The 17,225-nt window shown below is 34.6% G+C and overlaps 1 protein-coding gene across 2 annotated transcripts; it reads left to right on the top strand.

The window, feature by feature from the left end:
- The first annotated feature begins 4,073 nt into the window (after positions 1-4,073).
- Positions 4,074-9,654, top strand: LOC140814855 (ATP-dependent Clp protease proteolytic subunit-related protein 4, chloroplastic-like). 2 transcript variants are annotated; one of them, XM_073173954.1, is made up of 7 exons: positions 4,074-4,372; positions 7,328-7,531; positions 7,869-7,924; positions 8,079-8,205; positions 8,395-8,472; positions 8,793-8,900; positions 8,974-9,654. In XM_073173954.1, the coding sequence occupies exons 1-7, from the start codon at positions 4,154-4,156 to the stop codon at positions 9,043-9,045; spliced, it is 864 nt and encodes a 287-aa protein (XP_073030055.1). In that variant the 5' UTR covers positions 4,074-4,153; the 3' UTR covers positions 9,046-9,654. The 2 variants fall into 2 exon arrangements, with proteins under 2 accessions (XP_073030055.1, XP_073030054.1); XM_073173953.1 differs by having other exon boundaries at positions 4,078-4,372; positions 8,787-8,900.
- Positions 9,655-17,225: the final 7,571 nt, after the last annotated feature.

The raw sequence follows: 17,225 nt of genomic DNA on the forward strand, positions 1-17,225 counted from the left end.
TATATATTGCCAGTAATTTATTTCATTGCATATTTTTTTGAAGTTCAAATATGGAAAATGCTATGAGCAAAACTGAAGTTTGCATACCCGATAGTGGTACAACGCACACTATCCTCCGAGATAAAAGATATTTCTTGGAACTAAAACCAACAAAAACAACGGTGAATACAATATCAGGTCCTGTAGACTTGATTAAAGGATGTGGTAAAGCACAATTTTTGTTACCTAATGGTACAAAATTTTTGATCAATGATGCTTTATATTCACCACAATCGAAAAGAAATTTGTTGAGTTTTAATGATATATATTCCCATGGGTATGAAACTCAAACAATGAATGAAGGGAATGAGAAATATATGTGCCTTATCACATATAAATCAGGAAAGAAATATGTGATTGAAAAACTACCAATGCTCCCTACTGGATTGCATTATACACATATAAGTCCCATTGAATCAAACATGGTAGTTGATAATTCTTCGATATTAACCAATTGGCATGATCGATTGGGACATCCTGGTTCAACAATGATGCGAAGAATTATAGAAAATACACATGGTCATCCACTGAAAGACCAGAAGATCTTTCAGAATAATAAGTTTCAATGTAAAGCATGTTCTCTTGGAAAACTTATTATAAGACCATCACCAGTCAAAATCCAAACTGAATCACCAATGTTTCTTGAACGTATTCAGGGTGATATTTGTGGACCAATCCATCCACCATGTGGACCATTCAGATACTTTATGGTATTGATTGATGCCTCCAGCAGATGGTCACATGTATGTTTATTGTCAACTCGAAATGTTGCATTTGCAAGATTACTTGCTCAAATAATAAAATTGAGGAATCAATTTCCCAATTATACAATCAAGAAAATTAGACTTGATAATGCTGGTGAATTTAATTCCCAGACTTTCAATGATTATTGTATGTCTATGGGAATCATTGTTGAGCATCCTGTTGCTCATGTACATACACAGAATGGATTGGCTGAATCATTGATTAAACGTTTGAAAATGATTGCTAGACCAATGATTATGAAAACAAAGCTCCCTATTTCTATATGGGGACATGCAATTTTACATGCTGCTTCATTAATTCGCATCAGACCAAGTGCATATCATAAATACTCCCCATTACAGCTTGCATTTGGTAAAGAACCAGACATTTCTCATCTGAGAATTTTTGGATATATGGTGTATGTGCCTATTGCACCACCACAACGAAAGAAAATGGGACCTCAAAGAAAGGTTGGAATTTATATCGGTTATGATAGTCCATCAATCATTCGATATCTTGAACCTCAGACAGGAGATGTGTTCACAGCACGTTTTGCTGATTGTCATTTTAATGGGGAAATCTTCCCAATGTTAGGGGGAGAACAGAAACATACCGAAAAAGAAATTACATGGTATGTATCATCATTGTTACATCTGGATCCAAGAACAAAACAATGTGAAAAAGATGTACAACAAATTGTACACTTGCAAAGAATAGCAAATCAAATACCAGATGCATTTGCAGATACAAAAGGGGTAACTAAATCATATACATGCTGCAAATGCCCCTGCTCGAATTGAATTCCAAAGAAACAAATGGAAGATACTCATGATGTCATTAAACGCCTGAAGCGTGGAAGGCCAGTCGGTTCCAAGGATAAAAATCCTCGAAAAAGAAAATTCATAGAGAAACACGATGATCACAAAATAAAGAATGATGTTTCTGAAGAAACACATGATGATCACAAAATAGAGAATGGTGTTCCTGAAGAAACACATGATGATAAAAATGTTCTGTCAGAACCACAAACTGACGAGATTCATGAAATCTCTATCAATTACATTAATACTGGAAAAATATGGAACCGAAAAGATATAGATGAAATTGATGATATATTTTCTTATAATGTGGCAATCGACATCATAAATGATAACGAAGATCATGAACCAAAATCTTTTGGTGAATGTAAAAATCGGCAGGATTGGATAAAATGGAAAGATGCCATCCAGGTTGAATTAGATTCGCTAAATAAACGTAATGTTTTTGGACCTATAGTCCTTATACCTGAAGGTGTAAAACCTGTTGGATACAAATGGGTTTTTATTCGAAAGCGAAATGAGAAAAATGAAATAGTAAGATATAAAGCTCGACTTGTTGCACAAGGTTTTTCTCAAAGGCCTGGAATTGATTATGAAGAAACGTATTTTCCTGTGATGGATGCAATTACGTTTCGGTATTTGATTAGCTTGGCGGTATCTGAAAATTTAGAAATGCGTCTTATGGATGTTGTTACAGCTTACTTATATGGATCAGTTGATAGTAATATATATATGAAAATCCCTGAAGGATTTAAGATGCCTGAAGCACAAAGTTCAAAACCCAGGAAATGTTATTCTGTGAAATTACAAAGATCATTATATGGGTTAAAGCAATCAGATCGAATGTGGTATAATCGACTAAGTGATCACTTGATGAAAAAGGGATATGTAAATAATTCAATATGCCCTTGTGTTTTCATTAAGAAAACAACATCCGGATGCGTAATTATTGCTGTATATGTTGATGATTTAAACATCATTGGAACGAATAAGGAAATTCAAGAAGTTGTGTCATACTTGAAAGAAGAATTTGAAATGAAGGATCTTGGAAAAACCAAGTATTGTTTGGGTTTACAAATTGAACAAAAAGAATGTGGAATTTTTGTTCACCAGACAAATTATACAGAAAAGATCCTTAAACGTTTTAATATGGATAAAGCAAATCCTTTAAGTACTCCAATGGTTGTTAGATCATTAAACAAAGAAAAAGATCCATTCCGTCCATGTGAAGATGATGAAGATATTCTTGGTCCAGAAGTACCATATCTAAGTGCCATCGGTGCCCTTATGTACCTTACAAATTGTATAAGGCCTGATATATCTTTTGCCGTGAATCTGTTGGCAAGATTTAGCACATATCCAACAAAGAGACACTGGAACGGAATTAAACATATATTCTGTTATCTACGAGGAACGACAGACTTGAGACTTTTGTATTCAAAAGATGCTAATCCAAGTATAATTGGTTATGCTGATGCTGGATACTTATCTGATCCACACAAGGCACGTTCCCAAACTGGATATGTATTTACTCGTGGAGGCACTGCAATATCTTGGCGTTCACAGAAACAACTTCATCAAATCATGCCGAGATTATTGCACTACATGAAGCAAGTCGTGAATGTGTGTGGTTAAAATCAATGACCCAACATATCCAAATTTCATGCGGATTATCATTCGATGAGAAGCCTGTGATACTATATGAAGATAATGCAGCATGTGTTGCTCAAATGAAAGAAGGATACATAAAAAGCGACAGAACTAAACATATTCCTCCTAAGTTCTTCGCATTCACCAAAGAGCTTGAGAAGAATAAATGTATTGATGTTCGTCACATTCAATCAAGTGAAAACTCATCAGATCTCTTCACAAAGGCACTTCCTACGACAATATTCAGAAAGCACATATATAATATTGGGATGCGCAATCTACGAAATTTGTGAAGAATTGTTCATGTCAACATCGGGGGAGTTTACGTGACTGCACTCTTTTTCCCTTACTATGGTTTTTATCCCAATGGGTTTTTCCAAGTAAGGTTTTTAACGAGGCAGTACAAAACACGTAATGAAGACATCATCATTTCATGATCATCATCACAAGGGGGAGTGTTGAAAATAAATGATTTGAATATTGAAAAGTAATAGTTGAATATTTGAATGTTGAAAATAAGAGTTGGAAAGTTAGAAATTTGTGTGTGATGATGTAGGTAATGATGTATTTTATTTTTTGGATTATGTATAATGAAACTCTATAAATAGGTCTCTCATTTGTGAATAAAATCACAATTGAGTAGAGAGAAAAATATTATAAAATGTGTAGTTTGGTAAATTTTGAGAGTTTGAGATTTTTACTTTTTACCATAAATTTTTACTTTTTCACAACATATTTATCATTATTATTTCAATTATTGGATCATTTTCATATTGTAACCCAATCCAAAACCCAACAACCCGAATTCATTTTCCAACCCCATATTATCAAGAAACGGATCCACAATCCAACAACCCGATCCCATTTCATCCTAAAACCTTTCGGCCTCTTCGGCGGGATACATGGCTTCTCAGGTTTTGCCCACAGCCGGAATCACCCATAGCATGAGCCCACTTCTAGCATCTTCATACTCTTCTTTTAAACCTTCTCTTTGCACCAATTTTCTATCTCCAATCGTGGGTGGCTGGGTCTCGGGTGACTTCTCGGGTCAAAAAATCTACCCCGCTTCACTCAAACCTCTTTCCTCAATCTCTTGTGGCAAAAGGGGTGTCGTCACAATGGTAATTAATCATATATGTATGGTTTTGCTATGTGGAGTTGTGCTTGTTACGTTGATTGGTGAGATGGGGGGTTGTTGGATGATTTTAAAGAAATGATCTTTTTGGACACTTCGTTGATTAGTTATGAGAAAGATGTTCTGTTGCTTTTGAAATGATGATGTATGTGCTGTGATTGACGCTGTAATTTATACTTACTACTTGTTTTGAGGCAGTGAAACTGTGAAAATGTTATTATCCTGATGATTGTTTCTATAAGAGGACATCTCATTGTGCCATTAAGATTCATTTTTTACACTAAATTATGGTGGTGTATTTTTTACTTTCGTCAGTTCGTGTAATGTATAGTTGGCCACCATTGGTGTGTGTTATTTTATGCCAAATAGAGATGGTGAGAAGTGGAAAGAAATGTCATGTGGCATATTTTTGTGGCACTATTTGGAATTAAGGACCGTTGTTTTGAGTTCAGGTAAGGATAAAAATTGTGTTCCTTACTGTTGAGAGGGAATTTGTCGCTGCCAGCACTGCTAAGTAAATACCTAAAAATAACCAAACAAAAAAATTGTAGCACCCTTATCCAAGCCATTACTAAAGAGACTAATAAGTAATAAGCATGCATGATCAAAACTTAATAATAACAATTAAACAGCAACAACCAAATTACTTTATCACATTATAACCCAAACAAACAGAACAATAGTTTCAGTCTTAATCGTTAATACAATCATATCAAATTCATAATATAGCACGAGAGAAACCAAATTAAACTTCTATTGGATCACCACCAAAAGCCCAACTACTATAACCACTGCCTTGGCTTCCGAACCGTCCAACTTAAGATCTGCCTTGTGGAATAGGGTGTTGAAGATGAAAAAAGAACGTGAACGACAATCGCCCAATATGACAATATACGAGTATGCAAACCGATATGATGCATGTGAAATGCATATGCTTGGATATCAAGAATCAAGTCAAGAATCTCATGCTTAGTCCAGAGGTGTCTGAGTGTGTAGTATCTGATCTGTCATAGGCATTTTTTGGCTCTCAAACTCTTCATCAAGACGTGAACCTACAATGTCCAGAGTCATCAGAGCCCGCGGGTCTCGTCGGACACTGTAGCTCACGATACCCAACCGTCCACAATACAGAACATGACTGAGCAGCCCAAACAAACGAGATATATCTCAAAAGATATCAGGCCCTACCTGATAAGTCATGCATAAGTATGTTAAAACAATAAAACATGCATCATGCAACAGATAAATATGAAGCATATAAGTTTGTATACTACGCTTGGATATCTCAGTCAGTATATCACGTACCTCACGAAAACAATATGACAGAATGTCTACTCGTCTAAACTTAGATAATACCAACAAACTGAAATCACTATCATGCTTGATACAAAATCATTAAACATGCTTCAAAGTTCGTCCTAATGATCTTTAAATCACTATTTAAAGCTTTAGGATTATACCTGCGTCTGTCGTCAGCCCTGCTGATGACGTCTCGATTTGCGTGTCCCGGTTCACCAACCACTCTGAAGCTTCTCGACACTAGCTCCGAAGCTTCTCGACACTAAACTGCCCTAGAAACTGGCTAAAAATCTAAGATAGATATAAACTAGAACTCGAGAGAGAAGATGAGAAATCAACTCTTATTTATAGGCTGTATCCGGACTAGTTCAGAAGATCTGAACTCAATCTTATCTACCACGTATCATAATCTCATTCGTCTGTTGAATTCTCGAGATAATACAATTTGAAGGAGTTTGGGTGATCTATTTTATATTCGGTGGATCCCAACATGTTGATCCTCAATTAACCATTTCTGAATATTGCTTAATTAACAACTATTTAATCATGTCTTAATTAGTACTTTATTAAAATAAGGATTCGGGTCATTACAAGCATAAAAGAAACTATGCATCGCCTTGGATAAAATGTTATGTGCAAGTCTCACCAAAATTGCTCATACTTGTAATTTGAACTCATTATCTTATTTTGTGCCGCTGCTTCTGAGATAAGTGTTTACTTTGCATAGACAAGGGAATCTGTTAAGTTTCTTGTGTGATTATATGCTATTTTTTTGAGGATGCGAGTAGTGGCTCCAAAGCATGTTAGATTGTTTTCTTTTGTGTGTCAAAGAAATTATTCCAAAATGCACTCGTCATTTGTTCGTTCAAAAAAATACTGCACTTGAACTATATATTACCTATGTCGCACGGATACTCCTAATTTTTTTTTAAGTATCGGACACAGATACGTTACGTGGATACGCGTGTCGGATACGGCAAAATCCGTGTCGTTGACTTTTTGTAAGTTTGATCAGTCGAATATGTTTTGGACACGGCTAGGATACGTCATGGACACGGCAGAGATACGTTTCATTAAAAAAATAATTTGAAATTTTTTTTAGCTTTATATTTTTAAATCACTGCACTGAAGCTATACATTGTGTATATTTACATAAATATGTATGTATATTTCTAGAATATCTTTGTATAAATATATATATATATATATCTACAATTTTAATACTACAATATATATATATACTATATATATATATATATATATTTTAATAATCATAGTATCTTATCCGTATCGTATCTTATATTTTCAAAATTTTCGTATCACCTTATCCATTTCATATTCGATACGATACCCGTACTCGCATCTATGCAACATAGTATATTATCCATTGTCAATATTGTGTAATAAGCATAAGAGGTACTCAAATCAAGATCGTAAATAAGATATTTTAGTTAATTTTGCATCGTAAATACTTAAATCGATTTTATAATTAGTTATTAAATATGTTTTAACCAAATTACATCTTTCTAAAAAATAAAATATATTTTCATGCACATCGCTTGTGATTTCCTCTCTATTATTGATAATGCTAGTGCGAGGCTTGCTTATTATCTCACTTGTGGTTGCCTCCAATTTGTTATAGGTTATTCCCTTCTCTAGGGGAAGTGCTTGGGAGCAAGCTCCACCAGATTTGGCATCGTACTTGTACAAGAATCGGATTGTCTACTTGGGAATGTCTTTGGTTCCATCTGTCACTGAATTGATACTTGCAGAATTCCTTTACCTGCAGTACGAAGATGAGGAAAAACCAATTTACCTTTATATAAATTCGACGGGGACAACCAAGGTTAGACAATGCTTCTGTCTTTTTATTTTTCCTTTTGCGAGCATCAATTAGTTTCTCAACAAAAGGGGAACATCATTTTGATGACTTTACCTAACAAAGTCCCCAATCTTTGCAAATGAACCCCGATACATTGGCAATTTAAATCTTATTTGTCTACTATGTTGCATTATTTTGGATAAATGTTTTCAGAATAATCTCCATAGCAGTGTCATGCAGAGATTAATCATGTCACTTGCAGGAGCACATTTCATTGTCATGCATTATTTGCCTAAGAAATTGTCTGCATCTATATGCTTGTATCTATTCATGTTTATGCTATAGTTTGTACAATTTTCAGGGTGGGGAGAAGTTGGGCTATGAGACAGAAGCTTTTGCAGTATATGATGTCATGAGGTTATAAATCTTTCCCTTATATTTTAAAATCGCAGACACAATTCTGATCTTGAATTCGTAAAGGTATTCCAAAATTTGAATGAACATGTTAACTTGTCATGGGTTCGCTACCTCGGTTTCTGTACATAATTTCAAAATTGTAAAATCCCTATAGGTATGTGAAGCCACCGATTTTTACACTATGTGTTGGCAATGCTTGGGGAGAAGCAGCTTTGCTATTGGCTGCTGGTGCTAAGGGGAATCGTTCTGCCTTACCATCCTCAACAATCATGATAAAACAGGTCGCTTTAAAGCACATTTACTTTTTGTTAGTAAACCCAAATATAGGGATTTCTCATCTGGCTTAGTTTCCAAATAACTGGTCTAGTTTAAGAATGATGCTAAAAAATCATCATCTTTTCTTTTCTTCTTTTATTTTTCTACGTTATGTTGTTTTGACACTAATACAGGATACCTGTGTAATTTGACAGCCAATTGCCAGATTTCAGGGTCAAGCCACTGATGTAGAGGTTATGAGGAAAGAGATTAGAAATGTGAAGGCTGAGTTGGTAAGCTTGACAATCATTTTTGGCAATTGTGTCACTCATTTTGGCCCCTTGACAAAACCGAAAAGAAGATTGCTTATGTTTCTCTTACACGTGGGATTCTGTACCGTGTGTGAAATTTATTGTCTGGAAAAGTTTTTGATTCGGTTGTATGCAATAGGAAACTGTTTATCACCTTTATTTTTAAACATTTAGCTATAGACTGGCCAATTTCTTGGATCCACTTTTCTGTATCACTGAAACAAGAAACCAACACAGTACCTATATTTGCATTGGAACCTACCTATACTTAGCAATTTCATGTTTGATTTTGAAAGGTTAAGCTCTATGCAAAACACATTGGAAAATCACCGGAGCAGATTGAAGAAGACATAAGGCGTCCAAAATATTTTAGTCCGAGTGAGGCCGTGGAATATGGGATCATAGACAAGGTACTCCGAATAGTGGAATATTTTGCTTAGCCCTGAAATATCACAATTTTACACTTCCTCCTATTATTTGTAGGTTCTTTACAATGAAAGGGGTGATGAAGATAGAGGAGTTATGTCTGACCTCAAGAAGGCACAACTTATTTAATGGTGTCGAAGTTCTTTATTCTGTAACAACAATAGGAGTGAGATAGTGGTTATCCACACATCGATTACCATGTATACTTGCGATTAACGAGTTGGCATATATGTCTTTGAGAAACCTATGTAAGAATTGTGCAGGTAAAGAATTCAGCTTCCACTGGCAATTCATCAAGAAAGAATAGTGTTTGCTCTTGCCTAGAAAATGCTTAATCTTCTTTGTTCTGCATCCAATTCTTGGAAGTATCAAGAGGGCTACATATAAAATCAAGTGTCTACCTAGAGTTGCCACTCTTCTACTTGAGAGTTAGGTAATGATGGATGTATGTTGTTGGAATGTATGGAGAGCAATTATCTCACCTCATGTTGTTCCGTTATATGGAACAAATTATCGAATTTGATGCCACATGTTTGTTGTACATTTAAGCATTCTCTGATTATTTTCTGTAGTTCATTGTAGGCTAATAGTCGCGGAATTACATTTATTGTAAGGGATCTTCGTTGTTTACTAATCTAGACCTGAGAAGTGGTTTTAAAACCAATGGTTTTGATTTCAGAACCAACGTTTCGGTATTAGAGGAAAGTAGAACTATAACCATCTTAGCCATATCTATTTATTGTGAATCGTGTTTTCTATGTCCAAACGCAGCGGAAGTTTTAATTTTTTTAAAAACTTGACATTCAAAATTATTGTTTGAGCACTCGTATGGATCTAATACAATAAACATACAAATGATGTTTAAAACTTATACCTTAGTGAAAGATTCACGTAACTATTTTGAGATTAGCGGAGATATCTCTTGATATATTTCTTATGAACTTTCTTCGAGGCTCTTTTTCTTCTATCCTTTTATTACGACGAGATTGACATAAAGTGGCCGAAAACGAGGAGAGTAGAAAGAGGTGATTTTCGAAAATCCCTTGGCTTGGAGGCTAGGGTTTTCGAAAATTATGAGTGAAATGAATTAACCCTATATATATATATATATGTATATATATATATATATATATGCTTAGAGTCCATTAATAAAATTAAATACTTAATGTGCTTAATCAATTAATTACTCTAGTCCAACTAGTTTTATAAATTAATTAATCTTTAAAGTCCAATTAAGAACTTTAATAATTTGCATGTTGGTCTTGTACTCCTAAAAGCCCATAATACATATATTCATTACATTTAATTGAAAGCTTTTATAAATTCAACATTTGAATTAAATTATAAATTCAACTCCTTGAATTTATCACCTCCAAAATATAATAGTCATAAATTCAACTCCTTGAATTTATTTCTCAATGTTTTCTATAATATAAAGCCTTGAATTTATTATCTCAATATTTTATATAAATTCAACTCCTTGAATTTATTATCTCAACGAGGACAAAATAATACAGTACTTGTGTGACCCTCAATGGTTCAGGGATACACCTAGCTGTGGGTTCACAACTCTTTGTGATTCCGGGCATGATCCTTTATTCGAGCTTACACTAATTTGCCCCATTCTATGTATCAACAATTGATAATGAGAATGCCAGAAATCATGTAAGAGCGTCTAGTAGCATCGTCTCATGATTCCCTAGGTATCACTGATATTGTCTTCAAGAACCAGTCGGTTATGATTAACATAAAGTGTGGACCCTTCATCTCATATATCACGATCGGATATGCAACCATTGGTTCATCGAGGGTTGCATAAGAATTCGATAACTATGTGACACATATTTGAGAATAAATAGTGGCATCACATGTACAATTGGAGAACTCCTTCTCTAATCGTATATATCATACTCTGGCAAGAGATTTCATGCACTATTATTTTCATCTGATCACACTATCTACACCCGTAGGTGAGCGGTGAATTCTCGACTACAATACACTGGCTCCTACATGCAACACAACTGTACTCAATCTCGTCACCTGATGACCCTCCTTTAGTCGGTAAACGAGTCAAAGCACAACTCTAGGATATAGAGCCTCAGTGTTGTCTCGGGTCGTAAGGACTAATGGTGTACAATCATAACCACAGACTTATCCTCTCGATGAATGATAACCACTTGGAAAGTTCTAGGGAGAGCAGTTCGGTATAATTAGCATATGACTACCCATCTGCATATTTGGACATCTCTATGCCCTTACCAAGAAACGCGGTACACAACATCACAGATGATAGTCTCGAGCTCAAGCGACCTTTATCCATGTTTTAGATGGATGAATCGACTAGGAACGAATTTAGATTATACAGTGTTTACAAATGAATTTCAACAACGAATTATGATTCATTGTATTAAAGTATAATCAAGGTCTTTATCTATGTTGATCACATTAGTAAACAGATAAAGAAATAACAAACCATTAAATAATGAATTATATTAAAATAAATAGTGTTTATTACAATTGAGTCAATAAGTTCCATAGCCAACAGTTGACTTACATGGCATCTATTCTAAAAATTTCCCACTTGCTCTAGAGCCAACTGCCCATAAACTTTAATCATATTGCTTCGTGATACTTCTTAAACAATGGTCTTGGCAAGGGATTCTTAACAACTAGTAGACCATGTGCACGTTCCACGTTTCCATTAAAGGGAGCCTGGGTCATCTTTTCCTTTTAGACAGCACTCACAAGCAGGTAGAGAATTTATGTCCGACAAATCAAACATGCCTTCTCCCACTAGTTTGTGCATCATTCTTTGGGAAATGTGACCTAGTTTAGCATGTCATGTAAAGGCCCGTATTTCATATTCATAATTTTGCGGAATTATTAAAATTTTTCTAAATAAATGAATATCTTGCCCAATTTATAAAATAAACATGTAAATAACATAACCTTAAAATAACAGCGGAAGTCAACATAGTATTTCAACAGTAATTTAAAAAAATATCCAACATGTTAAAATAAAGTTTGAAAGTTAAAAGGTGCATAAATTAAATCAGGAGGTCCTCGGGTTTACTACTGCTGTCCCAAGATCTCTCACTGGTCTCCGCCCGCGGTCTCGACCTCATCAATACCTACAATAATCAAGTCTAGTGAGTCTAAAGACTCAACATGTATATATCGTGAATAACAAGTAAATATATCATAAAATCGCATGCAATGTAAAAGTAAAGTATCGTAAAACGTACGGTAAAAATCGTATCATGAATAATTATAACTACGTTCATATATGAAAAACATACGTAAAGCTTTGCTCAATCGAGCTCTGTCATAACATATCATAATTTTCTGGTAGAGATAATGTTTCTAAGCAAGTGGCCCATAACATAACATAAGCTCCTGATCATATTAAATCACAGTATACTGGGCGGTAGAGATCAATCACAGCCCTTGGAATGGATGTCCGTATCCATACATAATCATAAACCGGTCGTAAGTCACCGGGCGGAGAGGTCCTCGGTTTTGCCTACCGACTTCCAAACCCATAAACGTATGGTGGCCACAAGACATATAACATATATCTCCAAAATAAACATTTTATATTTTTATGCACGTAATATAATTATAACCTTATTTTACGAGATGAGTTGAATCGTTCCCAGGCTTGCTGCGACTTACTACTAATATATGACACATGCAATAAATCTTACTTGACAAAATTTTAACAATAGAACAAAAAACGAGACGATTCGGACCAACAACTTGATTTTTAATCATGGCTTCGTACCAACCCGAACCAACATTTAACCGACGTTTAACCATGAACAAAAATACTCCAAACATACTGAAAAATATGCATAATGACTGTAAAACACGAAAATGGGTGAAAGGAATCCAAAAACATAAAACGCTCTTTCGAGAGTCATTTTGGCACCTTTCACCGTAAATTCTCGTACGACCTCTAAACTCGACCAAATCAAGAACGGCCAAAAACATGACTTTCCTAACTCAATAAGGTACTGTCCAGTCCAAGGCCATGGGCTAAAAGCCAACCAAGAACTCAAAAAAAGCACTAAAACCTAAAAGCAAGTTGCTGTCAAATTACAGCAGTAGCAACTTGTGTGTTTGTGAGGTGAACTCTGAAATTTAATGACCAATGGCTTGAACCACCGCCCAAGGAATTGTTACCAACATCCTGAGTATGTCTGGGACCATGGCTAAGGGCTAAAAGCCAACCACAACGCAAGAAAATACCTAAGACACCAAAACATACCAACCGAGAACTCAATCCTGTTCAATGAGATGTATCGAATTGTTCTATTGTATTGTGTCGTTCCAGTGACCATTTGATTGACCATGGCTCAATCTAGAAATAATAGTGTGTTGTATGAACCATGGCTATGGGCTAAAAGCCAACCACAGCCCATCCCAACACCTCAAAACCGAAGTTAATCACACAAACCAGAAAAAGAAATTTTCGAGTGATGTTTGTGTTGCTGTTTTAAAATCTGATGGAACTATGAACTAAGCTTTGAAAGGACACTTTGGTCACGTCCTAGACATGATAAGGAAGGGTTCTAACCATGGCTAGAGTCCGTAGGACAGCCATGATTCGAACTCCCTCCTTAACCAACCAAGAGAGAAAAACGTGATTCAATTCTGCACTTATGAAGAACTTGTTGTCATTTCTTTGTTCTTGAGTGTATGGACCGAAACAATTGAACCAAAAGCACTATAACACATTCTAAATTATGCCTAGAAGCAGCCTTGGGTGTCTGGAAACAAAACGACTCCTGAAACCAATAAAAATACAGCAATCGTGAAGCACAATCAAAGGTCAAGGTGTTGTACAGTTTTTTCGAGAGTTATTTTGCTGTCAAAATGCGTTTGTCACTCGATTTATGATCATATATTGATTTAATATAACTAATATAACTTGATTACAGAGCAAAGGAATGATATATACATGCCTGGAATTTGTTTTGACACAAAACAAATCAATACGCGAAGACGAGCGGCGGAATCGGAGATGGATTTCCTTTCTTGTTCTTGTGCTATTCTTACACGATTATGGCAACTGGTTTCTCTTGATATTTTCGACAATATCGGTGCAGGATATGTAGGTGATGAAGATGAATGTTATAAGTGGTGTTAAATGGGTCATAACATACATTAAAATGGGAGTTACAAGTGAAGGAGGTGAATGGTTTTCGAATGTCTTCTCATTCCTTGTTGCCTCGGTTTCTTGTTTCTTATTCCTACTGAATGTGCTCGATACTTTGTTTAGTAATGGTTTGAGGAAAATGATGTGGGTTCTAGTATTTAATTTACTACTATTTAGTGGATTATAAAAATGGGAAAATGAATACACCAAGAAGTGCAATTAGAGATGGTTTGACTTGAGAGTTACCAACCTTTGAAATATTTTAAATGTTGGACCCAAAATTATTATTACTAATTTGCATGGTATTTTATTGTTTAAATCTTGTATTCTAAATGCTTGAGGTTTAATACATCTATTATATAATTTAGTGGATTTACACCTTAATTTAAAATGAACTCTTGTATAGCATTGCATGGTTAACAATTTAAGTATTTAAATGTTATATTTAATTTCTTGAATATTTTATACCTAGATTAATTCACCCACATATGTTTACATATTTTAATTTAAGCTTTAATTAAATATTAACCTAAAGAACTTTATTTAATAACTTAGCTCTAATTAATTTAAATGAATCCTAAAATATTCTATTTCTTTAAATTAAATTATTCTTTGACTAAAATTAAATTTAGGAATATTTTCTTATTATTAATCTTATCTCTAATCTCCAAACTCCGGTCTGACCTCGTGTATTTATCTTAAAAAGATAAAACTAAACATCTACTTTTAAAATAATTAAAACACTTCATATTTATATAAAATATTCATTTTTAATTTAAATAGTAGCAATTATGCATGGCTTATACGTAATCTGATTTTCGGGTTCTACAACTCTACCCCCTTAAAAGAAATTTCGTCCCCGAAATTAAAACTTACCGAATAACTCGGGATAACAACTCTTCATCTCTTGCTCAGACTCCCACGTAGCTTCCTCCTCCGAATGATTGAGCCACTTGACTTTCACTAGCTTGACCATTTTGTTCCGAAGCTTTTTCTCATGTCTGTCTAAAATTTGCACTGGTCTTTCCTCATAAGACAAGTTCGGAGTAAGCTGCCACTGTTCAAAGTTCAAGACATGCGATGGATTCGCCATATACTTTTCAACATGTAGACGTGAAACACGTTGTGTACTCCGGCCAAATTCGGCGAAAGAGCAACACGATAAGCTAACGTCCCAACTCTGTCGAGGATCTTAAATGATCCAATGAATCTCGGACTGAGCTTTCCTTTCTTCCCGAACTGCATGACACCTTTCATCGGTGCAATCTTCACTAAAACATGGTCACCAACCGCAAACTCTAAATATCTCCTCCTCTGATCCGCATAACTCTTCTGTTTACTCTGAGCAGTCCTCATCCTATCACGGATCTTGACCACTACGTCAGCAGCCTGCTGCACAATCTCCGGACCCAATTCTGCTCTCTCCCCTACTTCATCCCAATGAATAGACGATCTACACTTACGAACGTACAGTGCTTCATATGGAGCCATACCTATAGACGACTGAAAACTGTTGTTATATGTAAACTCCACCAATGGTAGATTTGATTCCCAACTCCCGGAGAAATCAAGAACACATGCACAGAGAAGATCCTCCAAAATCTGGATAACTCTCTCGGAATGACCATCTGTCTGTGGGTGGACAACAACTTCGTACCCATAGCTGAATGAAGACTCTTCCAAAACGATGAAATAAAACTAGGATCTCGGTCAGACACTATAGAAACAGGAATACCATGAAACCTGACGATCTCTCGGATATATAACTCTGCATACTGGATCAAGGAGAAAGTCGTCTTAATAGGCAAGAAATGAGCTGTTTTCGTAAGACGATCACAATCACCCATATAGCATTCGACCCTCTGCATGACTTCGGCGGGCCGACAACTGTTGCGACTTTGATTGTTGCATTCCCAAGAGCAGGTTGTCCACAAGTAGTATAATTCGGTGAGTTCGAATATCGTATCCACGAGGAAGCTAAGGTAATTACAAGTCCACTACAATGTCTTTTTATTTTTACTTTTTTTAGTTGTTTGAATCTTTAATTGTAATTTTTAATTGTTCAAATTTTAATTAAGTAGTTGAAATTAAAGGATCCACTCTTGGTATTTTAATAAAGTTAACATTAACGAACATTATTTAAATCCACTTAATAAATAGTTCCAATATATTAAATAATCATATTTATATTATGTTATATATTATTATCTTATAAGTATATAATATATACCAAAACTTATAAATGTTGTCAAGTATTTATTGTGCTATATATATATTTGTAAACACTAAATAAAGGTTCCCACTTTAAATGGTTGGTAAAACCAAACAAACATTTAAATGGTTCCAAGAATTTAATATTATAATATATTCATATATAATAAATCAAGGTATCCACTTTAAATGGTTGGTAATACCAAACTAACATTTAAATGGTTCCAATAATTTAGTGTAACATATAGCAACAATAAATCAAAAATCCCACTTATAAGTAGGGTATAAAAATGCTTAAAGAAATAAATATAACATAAACAATAAATAATGATTAAATAATATAAAACATAGATTCTTACCTTTTAGTAACTTTATTATCATGCCAAGAGTTTCACCTTTTCATCTCAACTTTAGGAAGTTAGCTATTCATTATTCAAAGTGTAAAACTTTGAATATGAAATTAACATGCTAATTATATTTAAATGAAGAAATAAAGGAAAAATATAGAGAGAAATATTATGAACTCAAAGGTTTATTCATAGAATGAGGGATATCTCAATACATTACAATTGCACCCCTATTTATTATAGCCAAATTTGGGGAGACAACCACAAATAAAATATTATTTTTTTACACATAAGTCTTCATTGGTGTTCCAAGATATTATATTATATTACACATCACTTTTGTAAATCTTCTTCTCCGAATTTGCTTCTTCACATAAAAAGAAACATGTGGATAATTGAGTTGTCTAGTTTTAGTATTTTTTTAAAACCATTTGACCAAGTAATTTGAGAGATATGGTCAATATACTAGAGCATGGTAAAACTGCCACTCCTTTGGTAACTTTATTTGTTGCTTAATTTGATCCCAATTGTGAGAGGATTTTTATCCATGCTTGCCACCAATATTGTAGATATTAACATCAACTTTCTAC

The sequence above is a fragment of the Primulina eburnea genome, chromosome 15 (genome assembly GCF_022965805.1).
Source record: "Primulina eburnea isolate SZY01 chromosome 15, ASM2296580v1, whole genome shotgun sequence".
NCBI lineage: Eukaryota > Viridiplantae > Streptophyta > Magnoliopsida > Lamiales > Gesneriaceae > Primulina > Primulina eburnea.